General features: G+C 42.0%; 1 protein-coding gene across 5 annotated transcripts in view; it reads right to left on the bottom strand.

Annotated features, from left to right (window-relative positions):
* Window positions 1–19,780, bottom strand: part of pcnx1 (pecanex 1) — a 303,868-nt gene that overhangs the window by 211,513 nt on the left and 72,575 nt on the right. For 4 of the 5 annotated variants that reach the window (XM_068039551.1, XM_068039549.1, XM_068039550.1 and 1 more), the window contains exon 2: window positions 2,406–2,614. In XM_068039551.1, coding sequence (XP_067895652.1) covers window positions 2,406–2,614 — 209 coding nt within the window. Of the gene's footprint in view, window positions 1–2,405; window positions 2,615–19,780 lie in introns of those variants that run through there. The other variant, XM_068039552.1, reaches the window with a different exon arrangement.

The following is a 19,780-nucleotide window of genomic DNA, read 5'->3' as shown; positions in this document are numbered from 1 at the left end:
CCAGCCATTTGAGCACGTAATTTGGGCTGACAGTTCAAGGCAGTTCTGAGCAAGTGCTGTACTGTCAGAAGTATCGTCTTTTAGATAAGACCTTAAGCCCTCTCAGATGGACATATAAGATAATGTAGCACTATTCAAAGAACAGCAGAGAAATTCTCCTGGTGTCCTGGCCAATAGTTATTCCCCAACTAACATTAATAAACTAAACTTTTTGGTCATTTATCTCACTGTTGCTTGAGATAACTTGCTGTGTGCAAACTGGATGCCAAGTTTCCCTACATTACAACAGTTACTACAAAAGTAATTTAAAGATGCTATATAAATACAAAGTCAGCCTTTCTTTGGACATTAGGAAGAGTAGTAAAAGTAAGTGGAAAATACTGCACTGATGTTTAAATGTAGTGCTTGATTTGTGTCATAGCACCTTTCACTGATGTTGGATTTCTGTTGTGTTAAATTAGTCAGGCTGAAGTGATTTCCAGTGTCTTTCCCAAGATTTTTCCCTTGCCCAACCAAATCAAAGACAGATTGACTGGTCAATCATCTCATTTGTTATTTGTGGGACTTTATGACACACAAATTAGCTGCCCAATATATTACTCTGCAGATGCCTTCAGGACCAACTTGGATAGCAAACTTTATTAATAATTTTTCATTAAATTTTTAAGCAAGGGGTTCATCCATTGATTGACTGATGGAGATGCTTAGTTTATCTCTTTATTAATACAGTAAACATTGGGTTGAATTGAACAGTTCCTGAAATGGCAAGTTTGGTTTCAAAGCTCCCAAAAAGCTCCTCTGAGCATTAGTAATGTGTAGTCCATAATTTCCATGCTGTTTTTAATAAAGGAGTTTCTTGACATGAAGAGGATCCTCCAGATTTCCAAGTTTTTTTCTTCTCAATAGCAAACCAGGATTTTATTTCTTTTTGTACCTTATGTCCAAGTTTCTTTCAAATGATTAAATACTTGAGAGCTTGCATCTCTTCGGTTGGAAGTGGTGTCTATTTAATGACTTTTACATGGTGTAGCTCAGTTTAATTGACAGCATTTTTCACCATAATTTAGAGAATCCCTGCAACACCCTCTTCCATGATTCCAAATTATACTTGACAATCAGTCTGGTACTCTCATCTCATAGCCACAAAGTCATGGGTTCAAGCTCCACCGCAGGGCTCACGCCCATAATTTAGGCTGAAACCTGAGTACAGTACTAAGGCAGGGGTGCATTGTCAGTTGTGTCGTCGTTTGGATGAGACATTAAACCATGGCCCCATCTGCCTGTTGACATGAACTATAAGATCCCATGGCTCTATTTGAAGCAGAGAAGAGTTCTTGCCCTGTCCAATACTTAACACTTGACAAACACCACTATAAAAATATTAACTGGTTATTTATCTCATTACTATTGATAAAGGTACATGCGCAAATTGGCTGCCGGGTTTGCCTACACAACCACAGTGACTACAAATGTATTTTATTGACTGCGGAGTGCTCTGTGACTGCCAAGACATGAACAACTGTGTATAAACACAAGATTTTTCTTTCACCAATTACAGATGCATATTACCACAAGAACACAAAACTTATAAAACAGGTCAAGCTAATTCTTGATGCTAATTATAAAACACAACCATTCTAATTATACTCAACCCAAAATGTGACCATTAATCAACAGCTCTCAATGAATTCAGCATATACTTTGCTACTGCACAGAACTGAGAAGAATGGTATAGTTGTGATTGAAGTTCTTATGCAACAAAATTATATAGGACACCAACATTTTCTAACAGTCACCTTCCCACAACAATCTAGTAAAATGAAAGGTATTCTATTACTAGCCCAATAACATGAAACATCTTGCAACACACAGAATACCATCAAATGTCGTATCTACTGCTACGTAAAAACTGCTCAAAGCCATTTAAGAGATTCACTAATATCCATATGTCAGGTTTAATACCAGGTGATAAGTCAGTAGATTTCATACAATGATCCAATCTTGGAACTCAGTACTGAACACTGATGAAAGTTTTTAAATCACAGGGAATCATCTTTAGGCAAAGACCTAGTATTAAGGAAATGTTTGAACCAATTATATTCGAAACTTGATGGAAAACTTCAGTAATAACCAGTAAACTGCTAAAATTAAGCTATTATCAGACAAGTTAGAAAGCAAGTAAAATAAACTTTAGATAATTGACAGCCAAGACAACTTGCAAAAAGCCACTTCAGATAATCTCTCAATGATATTATGTTATTTTGGCATCCAGATAATCACTGTCTTTGAGAATATTAGTAGTCTGTTCAAAGTAATAATGCAGTTGGTAACAAATAAGTTAATATTTTTGAAAAATAGCATTTGCGAATGACTGCAGTCAAGCATGTAGTTATATCATCACTCACCCTGGTCCACTGCTGTCATCTCTCCTAGATGATCCATCTTGCTGCTCAATTTTTGCGCATCTCTCAGTTATCTCACCGCTGCTCTGATCCACAATCTCGCCCTCATCCAGTGCACGGTGCAACCGATAGTTCACTGTTTTAAGTACAATAAACATAGCTGCTATAATAGCACTGTAGCTTCCTACAATGATCATGTTTGATGGAAGAGCCTGCAAGAAGAGGAAAGTATACAAAATGTCAAGAAACTTCATGCAATGTTTTGCGGGATAGACATAAAAAAGACAAATAATTTTATTCCAATTGCCTGTCTTAATAGTAAAAAATACTTTTTCTATTCTGCACACAAAGTGTTACTCAAATAGCTTGGAGGAGAGGTAGGTCACCTGCTTCCAGATGTCTGCAGACATTACTATATAGCCTGTAATGAGAAAGTGATTATGACTTTAACCTGCCTGCCAAGAAGATACCCGAGCCAACGCAAAGCGTCGAAAGGACAACTTGCTGACACAAAGCACCATCCAGCTACTGACTTTTTCACTTGTTAACTGTATATCTGAAGGATATCAGAAAATAACAGACATATATTCTATCAAAATAAAAGATTTGCATTTATATAGTGCCTTCCACGATTACCGGATGTCCCAAAGTGCTTTACAGTCACTGTTGTAATGTAGGAAATGCAGCAGCTAATTTGTATACAGTTAAGTCCCAAAAACAACAATGAGATAATAACCAGATAATCTGTTTTTGTGATGATGATTGAAGGATAAATATTGGCTTAGACAGTGCGAATAGCACCCCTGTTCTTCAAAATAATGCCACGGGATCTTTTACAACCACCTGAGTGGATAGGCAGGGCTTCAGTTTAACGTCTCATCCAAAAGACTCATCAGTAAATAAACAAACCTCAAAAGGAAGAATTCTGAAACCAAAACACTTTAATGGCTATCTTGTGACCAGCTCTTTGGATGCTGACTTCAGCAATGTGTAAACCACAGTGGTTAACATTTTCTGAAGTTTACTACAGGATTTACTTCACTGCCTGACAAAGAAACAAAATATAACCATGCTATTTTATCGACATATGGAAGCCACTGGACAGTATTCCCTTGATATTCCTAATTATAATAGACTGAAACAAAATGTTAAAATATATTAAAGATATGTTGATGCATACATCACAACCTGCAAATGGAAAATCAGGAACAGTCTGAAACAGAAATAGTCTGAAATATCAAGAGCAAATGATCAAATATGCAGCATTATAAACATACAAGTAAACAATTTTGTTTATAACTTTGTAATCCTTACATGATTCCAATTAGAGTTATACAGCACAGAAACAGGCCCTTCAGTGTCCGTGCTGGCCATCAATCACCTATCTATTCTATTCCCATTTTCCAGCACTTGGCCCGGAGTCTTGTATGCTATGGCGTTTCAGTGCTCATCTAAATACTTCTTCCATGTTGTGAGGGTTCCTGCCTCTACCACTTCTTCAGGCAGCGTGTTCCAGATTCCAACCACCCTCTGGGTGAAAATACTTTTCCTCAAGTCCCCTCTAAACCGCCTACCCCTTACCTTAAATCAATGCCCTCGGTTATTGACCCCTCCACTAAGGGAAAAAGTTTCTTCCCATCTACCCTATCTATGCCCCTCATAATTGTGTATCCCTCAATCAGGTCCCCCCTCAGCCTTCTCTGCTCCAAGGAAAACAACCCTAGCCTATCCAGTCTCTCTTCATAGCTGAAATGCTCCAGCCCAGGCAACATCCTGGTGAAACAAAAACAAGAAATGCTGGAATCGCTCAGCAGGTCTGGCAGCATCTGTGGAAAGAGAAGCAGAGTTAACGTTTCGGGTCAGTGACCCTTCTTCGGGTCACTTCGGAAGAGTTCCGAAGAAGGGTCACTGACCCGAAACGTTAACTCTGCTTCTCTTTCCACAGATGCTGCCAGACCTGCTGAGCGATTCCAGCATTTCTTGTTTTTGTTTCAGATTTCCAGCATCCGCAGTATTTTGCTTTTAACATCCTGGTGAATCTCCTCTGCACCCTCTCCAGTGCAATCACATCCTTCCTGTAGTGTGGCAACCAGAACTGAACACCGTACTCTAGCTATGGCCTAACTAGCGTTTTATACACCGCCAACATAACCTCCCTGCTTGTATATTCTATACATATTCTTATATTCTATGCCTAAAATATTATATTATATTATGTTAGTTTACAACATTGATATGGTTCCAAGTTCTAAATACAAAGTGCCTTTTCTCTTTACATATTGGGTGCAATGTTTAAAAGACAATTAAAATTAAAGGACAATTAAACTAGGATTAGTTTGAGAGAGTATCAATACCCACTAGTACTGTTTAGCACTGCAAAAAATTGACACAAATGAAGAGAGAACTGCACATTTATTTTTATTTCCTCACAGGGCATTGGCATTGAAAAGGCCAGGATTTTTTTGCCCATCCTTAATTAACCCTGAGAAGGTGGTGGTGAATCACCCTCTTGATCTGCTGCCAGTGTAGGTGATGAAGGTCCTCCCAGAAAGCCGTTTTTAAGTTGTGGGAGGAGGTTCCAGGATTTTGACCCAGCAATGATGAAGGAACAGCTATATTGTCAGGTCAGGATGATTTATGACTTGGAGGTGATGATGGACCCATGCACCAACTGCCCTTGATCTTCTAGGTAGTACAGGTCACAGGTTTGGGAGAAGTTGTTGAAGAATCCTTGGCAAGTTGCTGCAGTGCATCTTGTAGATGGTAGACACTGTAGCCACGTGGTGGAGGGATTGACGTTTAAGGTGGTGAATGAGGTACCGATCAAGTGGGCTGCTTTGTCCTGGATGGTGTCCAGCTTCATGAGTATTGTTGGAGCTGCACTTATCCAGACAAGTGGAGAGTATCCCATCACACTCCTGACTTGTGCCTTGTAGATGGTGGAAAGATTTTGGAGAAGTCAGGAGGTGAGTTATTCACTGCAGAATTCCCAACCTCTGACCTCCTCTTGAAGCCACAGTGTTTATGTGGCTGTCCAGTTAAGTTTCTGGTCAATGGTGAGCCCTTCACCCCCCAAGATTTTGATAATTAGAGATTAGGCAACTTTAATGCCATTGAATATCAAGGGGAAGTAGTTAGACTCTCTCTTATTGGAAATGGTCATTGCCTGGCACTCAAGTGGCAAGTAACATCAGCCACACATCAACCCAAGCCTGAATGGTGTCCAAGTCTTGCTGCATGTGAACACAGACGACTTCATTACCTGAGGAATTGCGAATGGAATTGAACACTGCAATTATCAAAGATTTTCACGACAAATACTGTGTTCTAAACCATGTTCTTTTGTATAACGGACAGAACTTTTTTCAATGTTGCATTTAGCTTTACAATATAGTACTGAGCCAGTGATGGTTCCCGTCTGCTTATAGTGATTGCCTGAAATTGTAATCCTTTAGCCAATACACCTTGGTGGCAAATTGGAGTCATTTCCTACTTTTTTCATTTTATGCACCCAGTTTATATCAGTTACAAAAGGATAGCAATACAGAGATCTTGTTGTATAAAGCAGCTATGTAAAATGAGGTACTATTTCTTCCCAAAATCAGCCTGTCCCCAGATCCCACTGGTAGCTGGTGTACAGCTTCAGTCACTAGGTGAAAGACTGCTATGTTACAAAGATTGCCAAATTCTGGCAAGAGAGAGACCAGTGCCACCCTTGTGTCTGCTGATGCCAATATTGTTACTAAGCAAACTGATAGAGCAAGCAAAGACAGCTGAAACCAAATTGTTAGGCATGTAGAAAGGTGTCGCTTCCTCCTGTCAAGTGACAGAGAACTGAATATGCAACACACCCACCTACCCACCCACACCAGGAGGTGTGATTCGACTACTTTGTGTGTGCCATTTAGCACAACATAATGAAGGAGTGCACTGACACAAAGCAAAACACCATTTGAAGAATGAGTGTTCATATGGACCTTTTATTTGAACGAACTCAAGAAACTAGACTCGCCCAAATCCAACAACTCTCAAATCTACACCGGAGCCAAAATAAGACTGTCAACCTCACTTTTTAATTGAAGAATTGGAAGTTTTGTTTTCAAGGCTTTCACAATTCAGCACACTCATGATATCCATTATTCTCCGAGCATTTAATTATCCAGCAATCCAGCACACAGCCAATTCTATATAGCCAGTTACTGGGCTAATAGTGGAAGCATGGTGCGTTGAGTTGAAGGAATATTAGTGCTTTGATGGAGATGAAGAACAGCACATCACTGTGATTGGAAATGCATTCAGTGTGATATATTTGGACTTTCAAAAGGGTTTCAAGAGCCACACAAGAGACTTGTTAGGAAGATTAAAACCCATGGTATAAAGATGAAGTGGTTTTATGATTATACAGATCGCTGAAGGGCAAAAAGCAGAGTGTCGGAATAATGGATGTTTCGAGAGTTGTTAAGATGGAACTGGTGCAGGTGCCCCAGGAATCTGTGTTGGGACCTCTCTTTTTCTCCATGTATACCTAGATGATTTAGACATAAGGAGGTTGGGAGTAATATTAAAATTTGTTAATTACGTCAAATAAGGGGCATGACAAACTGTGAGAAAGAATGCAGACATCTATAGGAGAACATATGATAGATTTGGGAAGTGGGAAGATATGTAGCAAATACAGTTGAGTAAAGATAAATGTGAAGTGCTTTATTTTTAGAAAAGAACAGAGAATGGAAATATATCCAAAATGGTAAAATTTTCAATGTAGTACAGGAATAAAGAGATCTAGAGATGCATATATAAAGATCTTCAGTGTTTCAAGTGGCAGAAGCTATACAAAGTAATTGGAGTGTTAATATTTTATATACACAAAAGCAAAACGATGATGGGGAATTTGTATAAGACATGTTAGATTACAGTGAGAGTATTGGAAGCGCCACAATAGGAAAAGGATGTTGCAGCAATGTAGATTGATTAGGATAACAGGGGTGAAAGGAAATAGTCACGGAAATTTGAAAAATGAAGGTTATATTTACTAAAGCAGAAAAGCAAATAGCATTAGTATGAAAAGCATAAGTTAAAAGAATATTTTTTCACACAGTTGGTGATCAGAATATAGAACACATTACCAGAAGTGTCTATTGAAGCTGATTCAATCACAACGTTTAAGCAGGAGTTATATAAACACTAAGAAAAATATTCAACGCTCAGGAAAATGAGTCAAAAGAAATAACTCTGCTGTAGCAGCTGAATAGGCATGATTGGTCAAAATGCCCTACTTTAGTGCTTAAATGTCTATGATATATTAATTGTAAATCTTTTCAGAACACACTAAGGAGCATATTGTGCAAGTTTGCAAATGAGAGCAGCATGCCCATTTTTGTTCTGGCTTCTAGTACTGATGTGCTTCAGTAATTGTGACCATCAACAAGCTGTTTAAAGATGAACTGAAAGAACTGGTTGCCAATGCTATGCTGATTCTATTTTCCAAGAATTAACGAATGTAAAACTGGTAAAATACAAGTAGGTTGAACTATGCCTGTGCTGAAATTCCTGCAAGTCAAGCTGCTTTCTGAAGGCACTGACCAGTGAATCAATGAAAGATGGCTGAATTCAAGGCTTTTCCGAGGCTGGCCACAATAACAATTCGCATTTCTATAGTGCCTTTAATTGTAGCAAAACATCCCAAGGCACTTCACAGGAATTTTATCAAACAAAAATTTGGCACTGAGCCAAAAAAAAAACAAGGCATCAGGAGAGATAACCAAAACCTTGGACAAAGAGTTATGTCTTAAAGCACCATCATAAAGGAAGAGATGGAGAGGTGAAGAGATTGTTACAACCAGGTGAGAAAGGGGTCTAGGGTCCCCTCTCAGCCTTCACCGGGTCTTACCATAACATGGTTTAATTTTAAACAATAATATAATATAATATATACACAATTCTGAAGCTCTGAAGAAGGGTTCTGAAACGTTAACTCTGCTTCTTTCTCCACAGATGCTGCCAGACCTGCTGAGTATTTCCAGCATTTCTTATTTTTATTTCAGATTTCCAGCATACACAGTATTTTGCTTTTAATTTAATTTTAAACACACCCTTCTTTTAGCTCCCCCTTAGTGAATCCTCATTCACTAACTTTCCATTATAAGGCAAAGAAACTAGCCAAACAGGTTTTCTTAGGCTTAAAGAAAAAAGGCTAACTTTATTAAGCTTAAATTTTAATTTGGTTAACGCCTATGGATACGTGACGTGCCCACGCGAGCATGCATACACGATACACATATGCAGATAGAGACAGAAAAGAGAAGAAATAATGTGGAAAAGTTTGAGGCAATATCTGAAGATGGTTTTGGTACTGTTCTTCGTGCTCACTGCAGAGACCTTGATTGTCTTGCTTTTCATTGGGGCCCAGTATCCTTCTCAAACCTTGTTCGAGGTAGGAGACGTTTGTCGCTTGAAGTTAATGTGTCCTCAGTGGGTCCAGTGGCTTGTGAGAAAGAGATGGGAGCAGACAGGAAAGGTCTTCTCACTCCAGGAGCAAACAGTCTTTTTACGTTCAAACTTTTCGTACAATTCAGAAAAACCCAGATTGCCAAGCAGTTTAGTCATGTGACTAGCTGGTCTGACGACATCGGTTTGTGGATTCTCTTGTCTTAGCCAACCCTGAAATGTCTCTTCTTGCACACAATACCTGGTGCTCAAAGTCCATTTTTGGTTAAATTGGAACAGGGAATAGCCCCTCTGTCCCTCCAAGCACTGTCTGTTAGTATGCAAATATTTGTTTCCAACCACGGCTGATCTGTTTAACAGGTCATTTCCTCGCTCCAGCAACAGTTTAAAATCAATGTTCAAATGACAAAATTAATATGCCTCATTCTTGGCAGGTGGCAGGGGTCTGCATGACAAGATGGAGAGGTTTAGTGAGGGAATTCAATGTTTAGGGCCAAGACAGATGAAGGTATGACCACTAATGGTGCAGTAATTAAAATCAGGGATGCACAAGTGGCCAGAATTGGAAGAGCGCAGAAATCCCGGAGGGTTGCAGGGCTGGAGGAAGCTACAGAGATAGGGAGGACTGAAGCCACGGAATAATTTGAAAACGAAGACGAAAATTTCAAAATCGAGGCTTTTTTCAAAGGATTACATAAACAGAAACAGACCATTTGGTCCAACCAGTCCATGCCGGTGTTTATGCTCCACTTGATTTTGTTGGACCATTTAAGTCAGCAATGGAATAATAGGCGAAAGGGATGTGGTGTGAGTTAAGATAACAGCAACAGAGTTTTGGATGAGCTCAAGTTTAGGAAGGGTGCAAGATGGGAGACTGGCCAGGAGAACACTGAAATCAAGTCTCGAGGTAACAAAGGCATGGATGAGGTTTTCTGTCCGGATGACCTAAGGCAGAGCAGAGACAGGCTATGTTGCAGAGATGGAAGAAGGAGGTACTGATGATGGAGAGGATATGGAGTCAGAAGCTCAAATCAATGTCAAATAGGATTAGGTTACGAACAGTCTGGTTCAGTCGCAGAGTGGACAAGGAGGGGAATTGAGTAGGAGGATAAGAAATGGAATCTGGGGCAGGGATTGAAGACAATGGCTTGATATATACTTGGGGAGAAGATTTCCAAACAGGAAGGCCCAAAGTAAGGGTGGGGTGGGGGGGGGGGTGGTGGGTGTGGTGCGACAGAGAGAAAAATCAATGCTGAGGTGGTGGTGAGGAAAATCAGAGACCGGTTGTAGGTCGAGAAGGGGGGATGTTGGTGGGGGGATGGGGGGGGGGTGAAATTGGAGATCAGGAGGGCAATTTTGGACAATTGCGGGGTGTGTGAAAAGGATAGCTTGTTGAAGCTGGAGGAAAGTTCTTTCCGGTCCAATCAACGCTGTAAATGCACTTAACTCATGGTGCTGGCCCTTATGGCCTCCTTTTACCTGCTGGGATTCACAAACCTGAGAAAAGGTTAAAAATAAAAGACCTGTTAAAATGGAGCTCCTTAACACAGCTCCTTAATAAATTTTAGTGACTAAGCCACCTCTTGAGAGCAGGTTGGTTGCCTGCCCGGCCTCAGTTAAATCTGGAAGTGGGTGGGTTGGAATCAAGTTTGAGATTTCCAGTTTTTTTCTTTTACTTCCCACCCGCATTCAGGGTTTAAATACAGCCTCCTCCAACATCCCCCCTCACAGCTCGGGGTCCTGGAAATATTTAATAAGAGGAAATATCTGCTCATCCAATATTGGATGTTAGATGAGCAGTGCGACAAATTAGAGGCAATGGAGAGGTTAAGAGGGCTACAGCTGGGTGTCATCAGCCTACATGTGGAACCTGACATTGTGCTTTTGAATGGCGGCACTGAGGGGCAACATGCAGATTAAGAAATACGAAGTCATAAAAATGTATAGTTATGATCAGTGCGTGCTGGAAACAGAGGACAATGTGCTGATTTAGTTGCATCTTTAATGCTTTCACATGCAAATTAAAAAAAAAATCAAGGCTGGAATTTTATGATGGGCGGGAGGCCCTGCCCGCCAGCCAAAAGGTCAGGAAGTCCCGCCGAATGGAGCTGCCAGCTAAACAGCTGGCCGGCGGCTCTGAGCCCCAGCAGCGCCACCGGGAGCAGGACTACATCCAGCCATCGGAGGCAAGAGGAAGATGGTCCCAGAACTCAGGTAAGTTTTTAGGGCCTTGCTGGGGACAATCAGCCGGGCCCCAGCGAGGGAAGGGGGGGGGGGGGTCAGTTGTCGGGTGGCGGATTGTTGTGCATTAGGGGCTTCGTGGGTGGCCCTCCATGGGCACAGGGTGCCCAATCAGGGGGGCCACCCCCAGCTCGCAAGGCGGCCACCTGGTTTTATCAGGCAAGGTTCTTGGGGCCTTTGCCATCTGAGGCACTGTGGACCATCAACAGCAGCAGACCTGCATTCAAACACAATCTGTAACCTCATGGTCTGGCATATCCCTCACTCAGCCATTACCATCAAGCCAAAGGATCAACAGAGGCTGAGCTCGGATTGGAGGCAGGCAATATTACAGAGGTGGACATGGGCAGTCTTTGTGATGGAGAAGATACATGGTCACAAGTTCAGCTCAGGGTTAAACAGGGCACTGAGGTTGGGAACAGTGATTCTTCCTGAGACAGTAGCCACAGGAATGGCCTAATTGGCAAATTGACAGCACAAAGACAATGTCGGGCTCAAGAGAGATACAGCTGGATGCCATCACAGTGCACATGGAAGTTAATGAGGACCATGTCTATGGATAATTTCACCAAGAGGCTGTAATGTAGACAAGAGGAGAAGGGAACGAGTATAGATTTTTGGGATAACTCTGATCCAGAATTCCATGTGCACATCTGATCCAGAATTCCATGTTTAAATCCCACTAATCAAGTTTCCAAAATGATTTTAATCAAAGTCACAAATGACTTTTAATTGCTCCACCATTGGTAACTCTGCCTTCAGCTGGCTGGTCCCTAAGCTTTGGAATTCTCTCCCTAAAACATGCCACTTCTCTACCTCACTTTCCTCCTTTAAGACACTCCTTAAAACTTACCTCTTTGACCAAGCTTCTTGTCATCTGCCCCAATATCTCCTTATGTTGCTCAGTGTCAATTTTTTTATAATGCCATGTGAAGCATGTTGGGACATTTTGTTACGTTAATAGTGCTATATAAATCTAATTTGTTTGTTCTAATGGTATGGCGAAGGTACAGTAACCTTGCTGAAGATGCTCTGGTAATGTCTGGATAGTAAGAGTGGAACCAAGGGAGAGCAATCTCACTGAGCTGGAAAATACAGGAGATGTATTGGACGAGTCTGCTATGATGAACTGTGTCGAAGATGGCTTATGTTCATGAAGGACAAGGAGAGATAATGCACCATGGTCACAATCATAGAAACCCTGGTTTGTAACTTGGCTCTGGATATTGCAGAAAAGGTTCAAACAAGCTGTGGGAGAGATGTGCATGGATTTGGGAGATAACAACTGGATAAGTTCTTGAGAGGAAAGGACCTGGAGATGGGTGGCAGTTTGCAAGGACAGAGGGATCAAAGGTGGGTATTTCAGGAGATGGGTGATGATGGCAGTTTTGAAAGTGTGGAGGACAGTCCCTGAGGACAGGGAACCATTTAAAATGCCAGGTCACAAGGGGAACAGAAAGGAAAATTTAGTGATCAAATGTTTAATTGGAATGAGGTAAAGGGTGCAGTAAGGCAATCTCATGGATAAGATGAGCTCATAGAGAGAATGAGGGGAAATGGAAGGGAAACTCAAGAGATAGATGGGAATTCAGGGCTAGGGTAGGACAAAGCATGGGTGACATGTGGCTTGATGGGGAAAGAAAGGCCAAGCGAGTTGTGTTCCATATACATTCAAATCATTTTTTTTATTATTCGTGCATGGGATGAGCGTGTTACTGGCAAGGCCACCATTTCTCACCCACCCCTAATTGCCCTTGACTATGTGGTGGTGAGCTGCTGCAGTCCATATGGTGCAGGTACACCCACAGTACTGTTAGGAAGGGAGTTCCAGGTGTTTGACCCAGTAACATTGAAGGAATGGCAATATAGTTTTTTTTTATTCATCTGTATGATGTGGGTGTCGCTGGCTAGGCCAGCGTTTGCTGCCCATCCCAAATTGCCCTTGAACTAAGTGGGTAGCTAGGCCATTTCAGAGGGCATTTAAGAGTCAACCGCATTGCTGTGGGTCTGGAGTCACATGTAGGCCAGACCTGGTAAGGACAGCAGATTTCCTTCCCTAAAGGACATTAGTGAACCAGCTGGGTTTTTACAACAATCGACAATGGTTTCATGGTCATCATTAGATCATTAGACTTTTAATTAGCTTTTAATTCCAGATTTTTATTAAATTCAAATTTCACCATCTGCCAAGGTGGGATTCGAACCCATGTCCCCAGAGAATTCGCCTGGGCTCACTATTACTAGTCCAGTGACATTACCACTATGCCACTGCCTCCCCAAGTTCTAAGTCAGGATGGTGTGTCGCTTGGAGGGGAATTTGGAAGCGTCTGCTGCCCTTGTCCTTCTGGGGAGTAGAGGTCACAGGTTCGAAAAATGCTGCCGAAGTGAGTTTGTGAGTTGCTGCAGTGCATCTTGTAGATGATACACAGTGCTGTTTCTGTGTTCTGGTGGTGAAGGGATTGAAGGTTGAAGGTGGTGGATGGTGTGCTGATCAACCGGACTGCTTTGTCTTGGATGGTGTCCAGCTTCTTGAGTGTTGTTGGAGCTGCATTCATCCAGGCAAGTGGAGTGTATTCCATCACAATCCTGACTTGTGCCTTGTAGGTGGTGGACAGGCTTTGGGGAGTCATGAGGTGAGTTACTCGTCACAGAATTCCCAGCCTCTGATCTGCTCTTGTAGTCACAGAATTTATATGGCTGCTCCAGTTAAATTTCAGGTCAATGGTAACCTTCAGGATCTTAATGGTGGAGAATTGAGTGATGGCAATGCCATTGAACATCAAAGGGAGAAGGTCAGATTCGCTATTCTTGGAGAGAATCATTGCCTGACACTTGTGTGGCACGAATGTTATTTGCCACCTATCAGCTCAAGCCTAAATGTTGTCTAGGTCTTGTTGCATGCAGGCACTGACTGCTTCAGTATCTGAGGTTGTGAATGAGACTGAACACTATGCAATCATCAGCAAACATTCCCACCAAATGATGGAGAGAAGGTTATTGATGAAGCAATAAAAGAAGTTGGGCCGAGAACACTACCCTGAGGAACTCCTGCAGCAATGACCTATGGCGGAGATGACGGCCTCCAACATCCACAACCATTTTGCTTTGTGCTGGGTATGACAGCGAAGAGTTTTCTCTAATTCCCAATTACTTCAATTTTACTAAGGGACCTTGATGCCACACTCCGTCAAATGCTGCTCTTTCATCCATGTTTGGACCAATGCGGTCTGGAGCCGAGTGCCTGGCTGAACCCAAAATGAGCAGTGGTGAGCAGGTTATAGCTGAGTAAGTGCCACTTGATAGCAATGTCAATGACATCTTCCATCATTTTGCTGATGATTGAGAGTAGACTGATGAAAGGGTAATGGGCTGGATTGGATTTGTCCTACTTTATGGGGACAGGACATACCTGGGCAATTTTTCACATTGTCGGGTAGATGAGTGTTGCAACTGGAACAGCTTCTCTAGGGGTGCGGCTAGTCTTCAGTACTATAGCTGGGACGTTGTCAAGGACCATAGCCTTTTTCTTGATATCCTGTGGAGTGAATCAAATTGGCTGAAGACTGACATCTGTAACACTGGGATTGTCAGGGGGAGGCCAAGATGGATCATCTATTCCACACTACTGGGTGAAGATGGTTGCAAGTGCTTCAGCCTTGTCTTTTGCACTAACATGTTAGACTCCCCCATCATTGAGGATGGGGATATTTGTGGAGCTTCTTCAGGTTAGTTGTTCAATTGTTCACCACCATTCATGACTAGATGTGGCAGGACTGCAGAGCTTTCATCTGATCCGTTGATTGTGGGATCACTTTGTTCGGTCTATTGAATGCTGCTTCCAGTGCATAACATGCACGTAGGTCTGTGCTGTAGCTTCACTATGTAGCCACCTCATTTTTAGGCATGCCTGGTGCTGCTCCTGGCATGTCCTCCTGCACTCTTCATTGAACCAGGGTTGATCCCTTGGCTTCTGAAGAAGGGTCACTGACCTGAAACGTTAACTCTGCTTCTCTCTCCACAGATGCTGAGAGTATTTCCAGCATTTCTTGTTTTTATTTGATCCCTTGGCTTGATGGTAAAAGCTGAGTGAGGAATATGGTGCCATGAAGTTACAGATTGTCGTTGGGATACAATTCTGCTGCTGCTGATGGCCCACAATGCCTCATGGATGCCTAGTTTTGAGCTACTAGATCTGATCAGAATCTATCCCATTTAGCATGGTGGTAGTGCCACACAACACAATGGAGGGTATCCTCAGTGTGAAAATGGCACTTAATCTCCACAAGGACTGAGCGGTACTATCGTGGACAGATACATCTGTGACAGTTAGATTTGTGAGGGCAATATCAAGTAGGTTTTTCCCTCTTGTTGGTTCTCTCACCACCTGCTGCAGACCCAGTCTGGCAGATACGTCCTTTTGGACTCGGCTAGCTCAGTTAGTGATGGTGCTACTGAGCCATTCTTAATGGTGGACATTGAAGTTCCCCATCTGGAGTACATTCTATGCCCTTGCTATCCTCACTGCTTCTTCCAAGTGGTGTTTGACATGGAGTACTGATTCACCAGCTGAGTGAGGGGGTAGGTGGCAATCAGCAGGAAGTCTCCTTGCCCATGTCTGACCTGATGCCATGAGACTTCATGGAGTCTGGAGTCAATGTTGAAGACTTCAAGGGCCACTCATCCTCGACTATATACCACTGTACCGCCACCTCAGAGATCGTGATGGCAGCCTTTGGATGTTGAATGAAGGGTATGATTTGGTGAGTACGACCATGTCAGGCTGTTGCTTGGCTGATCTGTGGGGCAACATCCAATTTTGGTACAAGCCCCCAGATATGAGTGGGGAGGGCTTTGCACATTTGACTGGGCTAGGTGTGCCTGTCGTGTCCGGTGCCTGGGTCGATGCTGGGTGGTCCGTCTAGTTTTATTCTAATTATAATTTTGCGTAGCAGTTAATGATGCTATAGGTAGCGTGGCCTAGGATTAATAATAGCTTGTTACCAAACATAGGATCACAGCAGCCATCAAAGTAGAACTGGAAGTCATGAGGAATTGGAGATGGAGGGAAAAAGTCCAAATAGTTCTACACTCTGGTGATCTGCTTTGTTTCTTAGTTTGCCAAAGCCAGAAATTCCCTGGCTTATCTCTACAACCTTTCTTGAACAGTGGGACCACATTAGCTGTTCTCCAGTCCTCTGGCACCTCCCCTGTGGCCAGAGAGGAATTAATGACTTTTGGTGTTAAGACTTTTGGTATATGAGACTTAAGCTGATCCTGTACTTTTAAAACAAAATTGGGATCCAGGAGGATGGCTTATTATGAGTTGGCTCCCAGTGTTTATATTGTTAGGCTACATAAAACGGATGTATCAACAGACTTGGACATAATTTTACTTGGCTCGATGGTTCTGTTGCCAGAAACCTGATTTACCAGCATAAATGCTGGGAGCCAGCTCACGGATGCGGGGTTCCCAGAATTTAAGTCTAAATAAACACAGTAAAAATAGTTTTGAGTCTGGTAGCAGCGACTGTAGTAAAACTAGAGAGCCAACAAATATTCAGATCTTTATATATCTGTGAAGGCCTCTTGAAACTTTTTTTTTCTGCTTTTCTGCTTTTTTTTTTTCTTTGTTATTCTTGGATCCTGTGCATGATCATGTTAAACTGTTGGCAGACTTGAACATCCCTGCGGTTCTGTGAATAAGCTGTGAATCATCCCTCTCTGCCTTGTTTGGCTAAGTGTAGTTGTTTATCTTGCATTCTGAGCATTTGAAAGGAAAAACCAATTCTTTTTTACAAAATAAAAATACAGGAGATGCTGGAAATCCGAATTAAAAACAGAAAATGCTGCAAATAATCAGTAGGTCAGACAGCATCTGTGGAGTGAGAAACAGAGTTAACGTTTCAGGTCAATGACCTATCACCAGAGTTTCGGATAAAAGGCCATCAATCTGAAATGTTAACTCCTGTTTCACTCTCCACAGATGCTGCCAATTTTTCTTCCCCTTGAGTTTCCCACCCCTCCAAAAAAAAACTTTAGTTTCACTAATTATTTTCCTGGATGAAAAACAATTGCTTTTTAAGTAATAGTGCGCTTCTCCGAAATGCATTTGAGGCAAACATAAACTGCCTTTCAAGACCATATTCTGGTAAAACTGCAATGTAAAAATATGAGAAATTTAACAACAAAGGCCTTTCACCATCGGCCCATCCTTTTTGTGTCCTGTATCATCCAACTAATTGTGACAATTCTGAAGTGTTTATTTCTACTACCCTGCCTTTCAAATAATTCCAGAATTCATCAGTACTTCACAACAATAACAAGTTGTATTTACACATCAGCTTTAACATAGTAAAACATCCCAAACTGCTTCACAGGGGCATGATCAGACAAAAATTGCAACCGAGCCAAAGGAGGAAATACTAGGATGGGTGAGCTTGCAGGGTTATGGGGATAGAGGGGGGGGGGATGGAATTGACTGGATTGCTCTACAGAAAGCTGGCAAGGACTCGATGGCAGAATGGTCTCCTTCAGATTTACATATAAGGATGAGAATTTTAAATTTAAATGTATTGCTGGACTGGGAGCAAATGTAGGTTCGTGACAATAAAGGTGAAGGATGAAGGGAACTTGGTGCGGGTTAGGATATAGACAGCAGAGTTTCGGTGAGCTTAACTTTTTGAAGATAGGAGGCCAGCCGACAGAATATTGAAATAGTTTGGTCTGAAGGTAACAAAAGCACAGATGAAGATTTCAGCAGCAGATGGGCTGAGGCAACTACGGAGAAGGACAATGTTATGAAAACGGTCTTGGAAATGGACAGGATATGGTTTTGGAAGCTTCCTTGGAGTTAATAGGATGTTAAGGTTACAAACAGTCTGGATCAGCCTGAGAAAGATGGAATCAGGGACAAGGGAATGAGGTTTGTAGTGTGAAGACAGTGGTGTGAGCTGAAGACAATGGCTTTGGTCTTTCCAATGTTTATTTGGAAGAGATTTTGGATCACCTACAACTGGATGCCAGACAAGCAGTTTGACAAATCAGTGGCAGTGGAGGGGTTGACAGAGATGGTAGTGAGGTAGAGTTGGGTGTCGGTGTACATGTGGAATCTGGCATGTTTCAGATGATTTCACCAAGGGGCAGCATGTAGTTGGGAACTAGGAGGGGATTAAGGATAGATCCTTAGGGGACACCACAGGAGCAGAAAGCAAAACCATTGCACAAAACTTTCTGGCTGTGACTGGACAGGTAAAAGTGGAACCAGGTGAGAGCCAGGAGGAACAGAGTAGAGGCATTGGAGGAGGATGTAGTAGTTAGCTATGTCAGAGGCTGCAGATAGGTCGAGAAGGAATAGTTTACTTTTGTCACAGTCACATGGGTGTTGTTTGTGAATTTCAGTTTCAGTGATGTGGCAGAGACGGAAACCTGTTTGGAAAGATTGAAACAAAGGGTAGTGCGAAAGGTGGCCATAGATTTAGGAGTGGCAACATGTTCTAAAGTTTTGTTGAGGGAAGAGAGGTCGGAGGCAGGAGAGGTCATTTACAAGGGCAGAAGGGTCAAGGCTGTTTTTTATGGCAGATTTGATACAGTATACGAGTAATTTGAGTCATGATATGATAATTGTAACTCGTTTGGGATGAAAAAGGCAACTTTGAAGCTATGGCTCTGAAAACCTTTCACCACTGGGAGGTTTTCATCGTGTCATTTCTGGGTCTGTTTTAAACTAATTAATTAACATTAATTTCTGTGATTAGTCACAAACTCCATTATCATTGCATAATGCAACTGCCAGGATGGTAAAATTCCTTTGGGCCAACTCAACAAAACCACAGTAAATTCACTTCATAGTGAATGAGGCAATCGGTTACGGCAATCATGTAGCAAAAAGTCAGCTGATATCCTAAAGGATATCGCATGAGCAATTGTGCATATTTGAAAGGCATTGTCCTCTGTTCTTTGTAGTTGACTTCCTTTAAAAGTTGCTTAAACTCTCTTGCAAAGAATACTATCTTTAAAAAGAGATAAAAGTCAAATTCCAAACAGCAAGTACATTACCATCTACCAATTAACACTTTAGGTGCAAACCTGCATTACAACTCTGACAAAAGGCCTGCTGTTTCTCTTTTCAGATGCTGTCAGACCAGTATTTTCTATTGTTTAGATTAGATTTTAGATTAGAGATACAGCACTGAAACAGGCCCTTCGGCCCACCGAGTCTGTGCCGAATATCAACCACCCATTTATACTAATCCTACACTAATACCATATTCCTACCAAACATCCCCACCTGTCCCTATATTTCCCTACCACCTACCTATACTAGTGACAATTTATAATGGCCAATTTACCTATCAACCTGCAAGTCTTTTGGCTTGTGGGAGGAAACCGGAGCACCCGGAGAAAACCCACGCAGACACAGGGAGAACTTGCAAACTCCACACAGGCAGTACCCGGAATCGAACCCGGGTCCCTGGAATTGTGAGGCTGCGGTGCTAACCACTGCGCCACTGTTGTTACTTCATACCAACTTTCAACACTGTCAAAAGGGCATCAGAGAAATCAAGCTCATTATTATTTTGCATTGCACAGATGCTAGGTGTCAAGACCCTCTCTTCTTTCACAATCACAAAATTGTTACAGCACAGGAGATGGCCATTAGGCCCATTTAGTCAGTGCTAGTTCTCCAAAAG

This window comes from Heterodontus francisci, chromosome 9 (genome assembly GCF_036365525.1).
Source record: "Heterodontus francisci isolate sHetFra1 chromosome 9, sHetFra1.hap1, whole genome shotgun sequence".
Taxonomy (NCBI): Eukaryota; Metazoa; Chordata; class Chondrichthyes; order Heterodontiformes; family Heterodontidae; genus Heterodontus; species Heterodontus francisci.
This window is presented reverse-complemented; position numbering and strand designations above follow the sequence as displayed.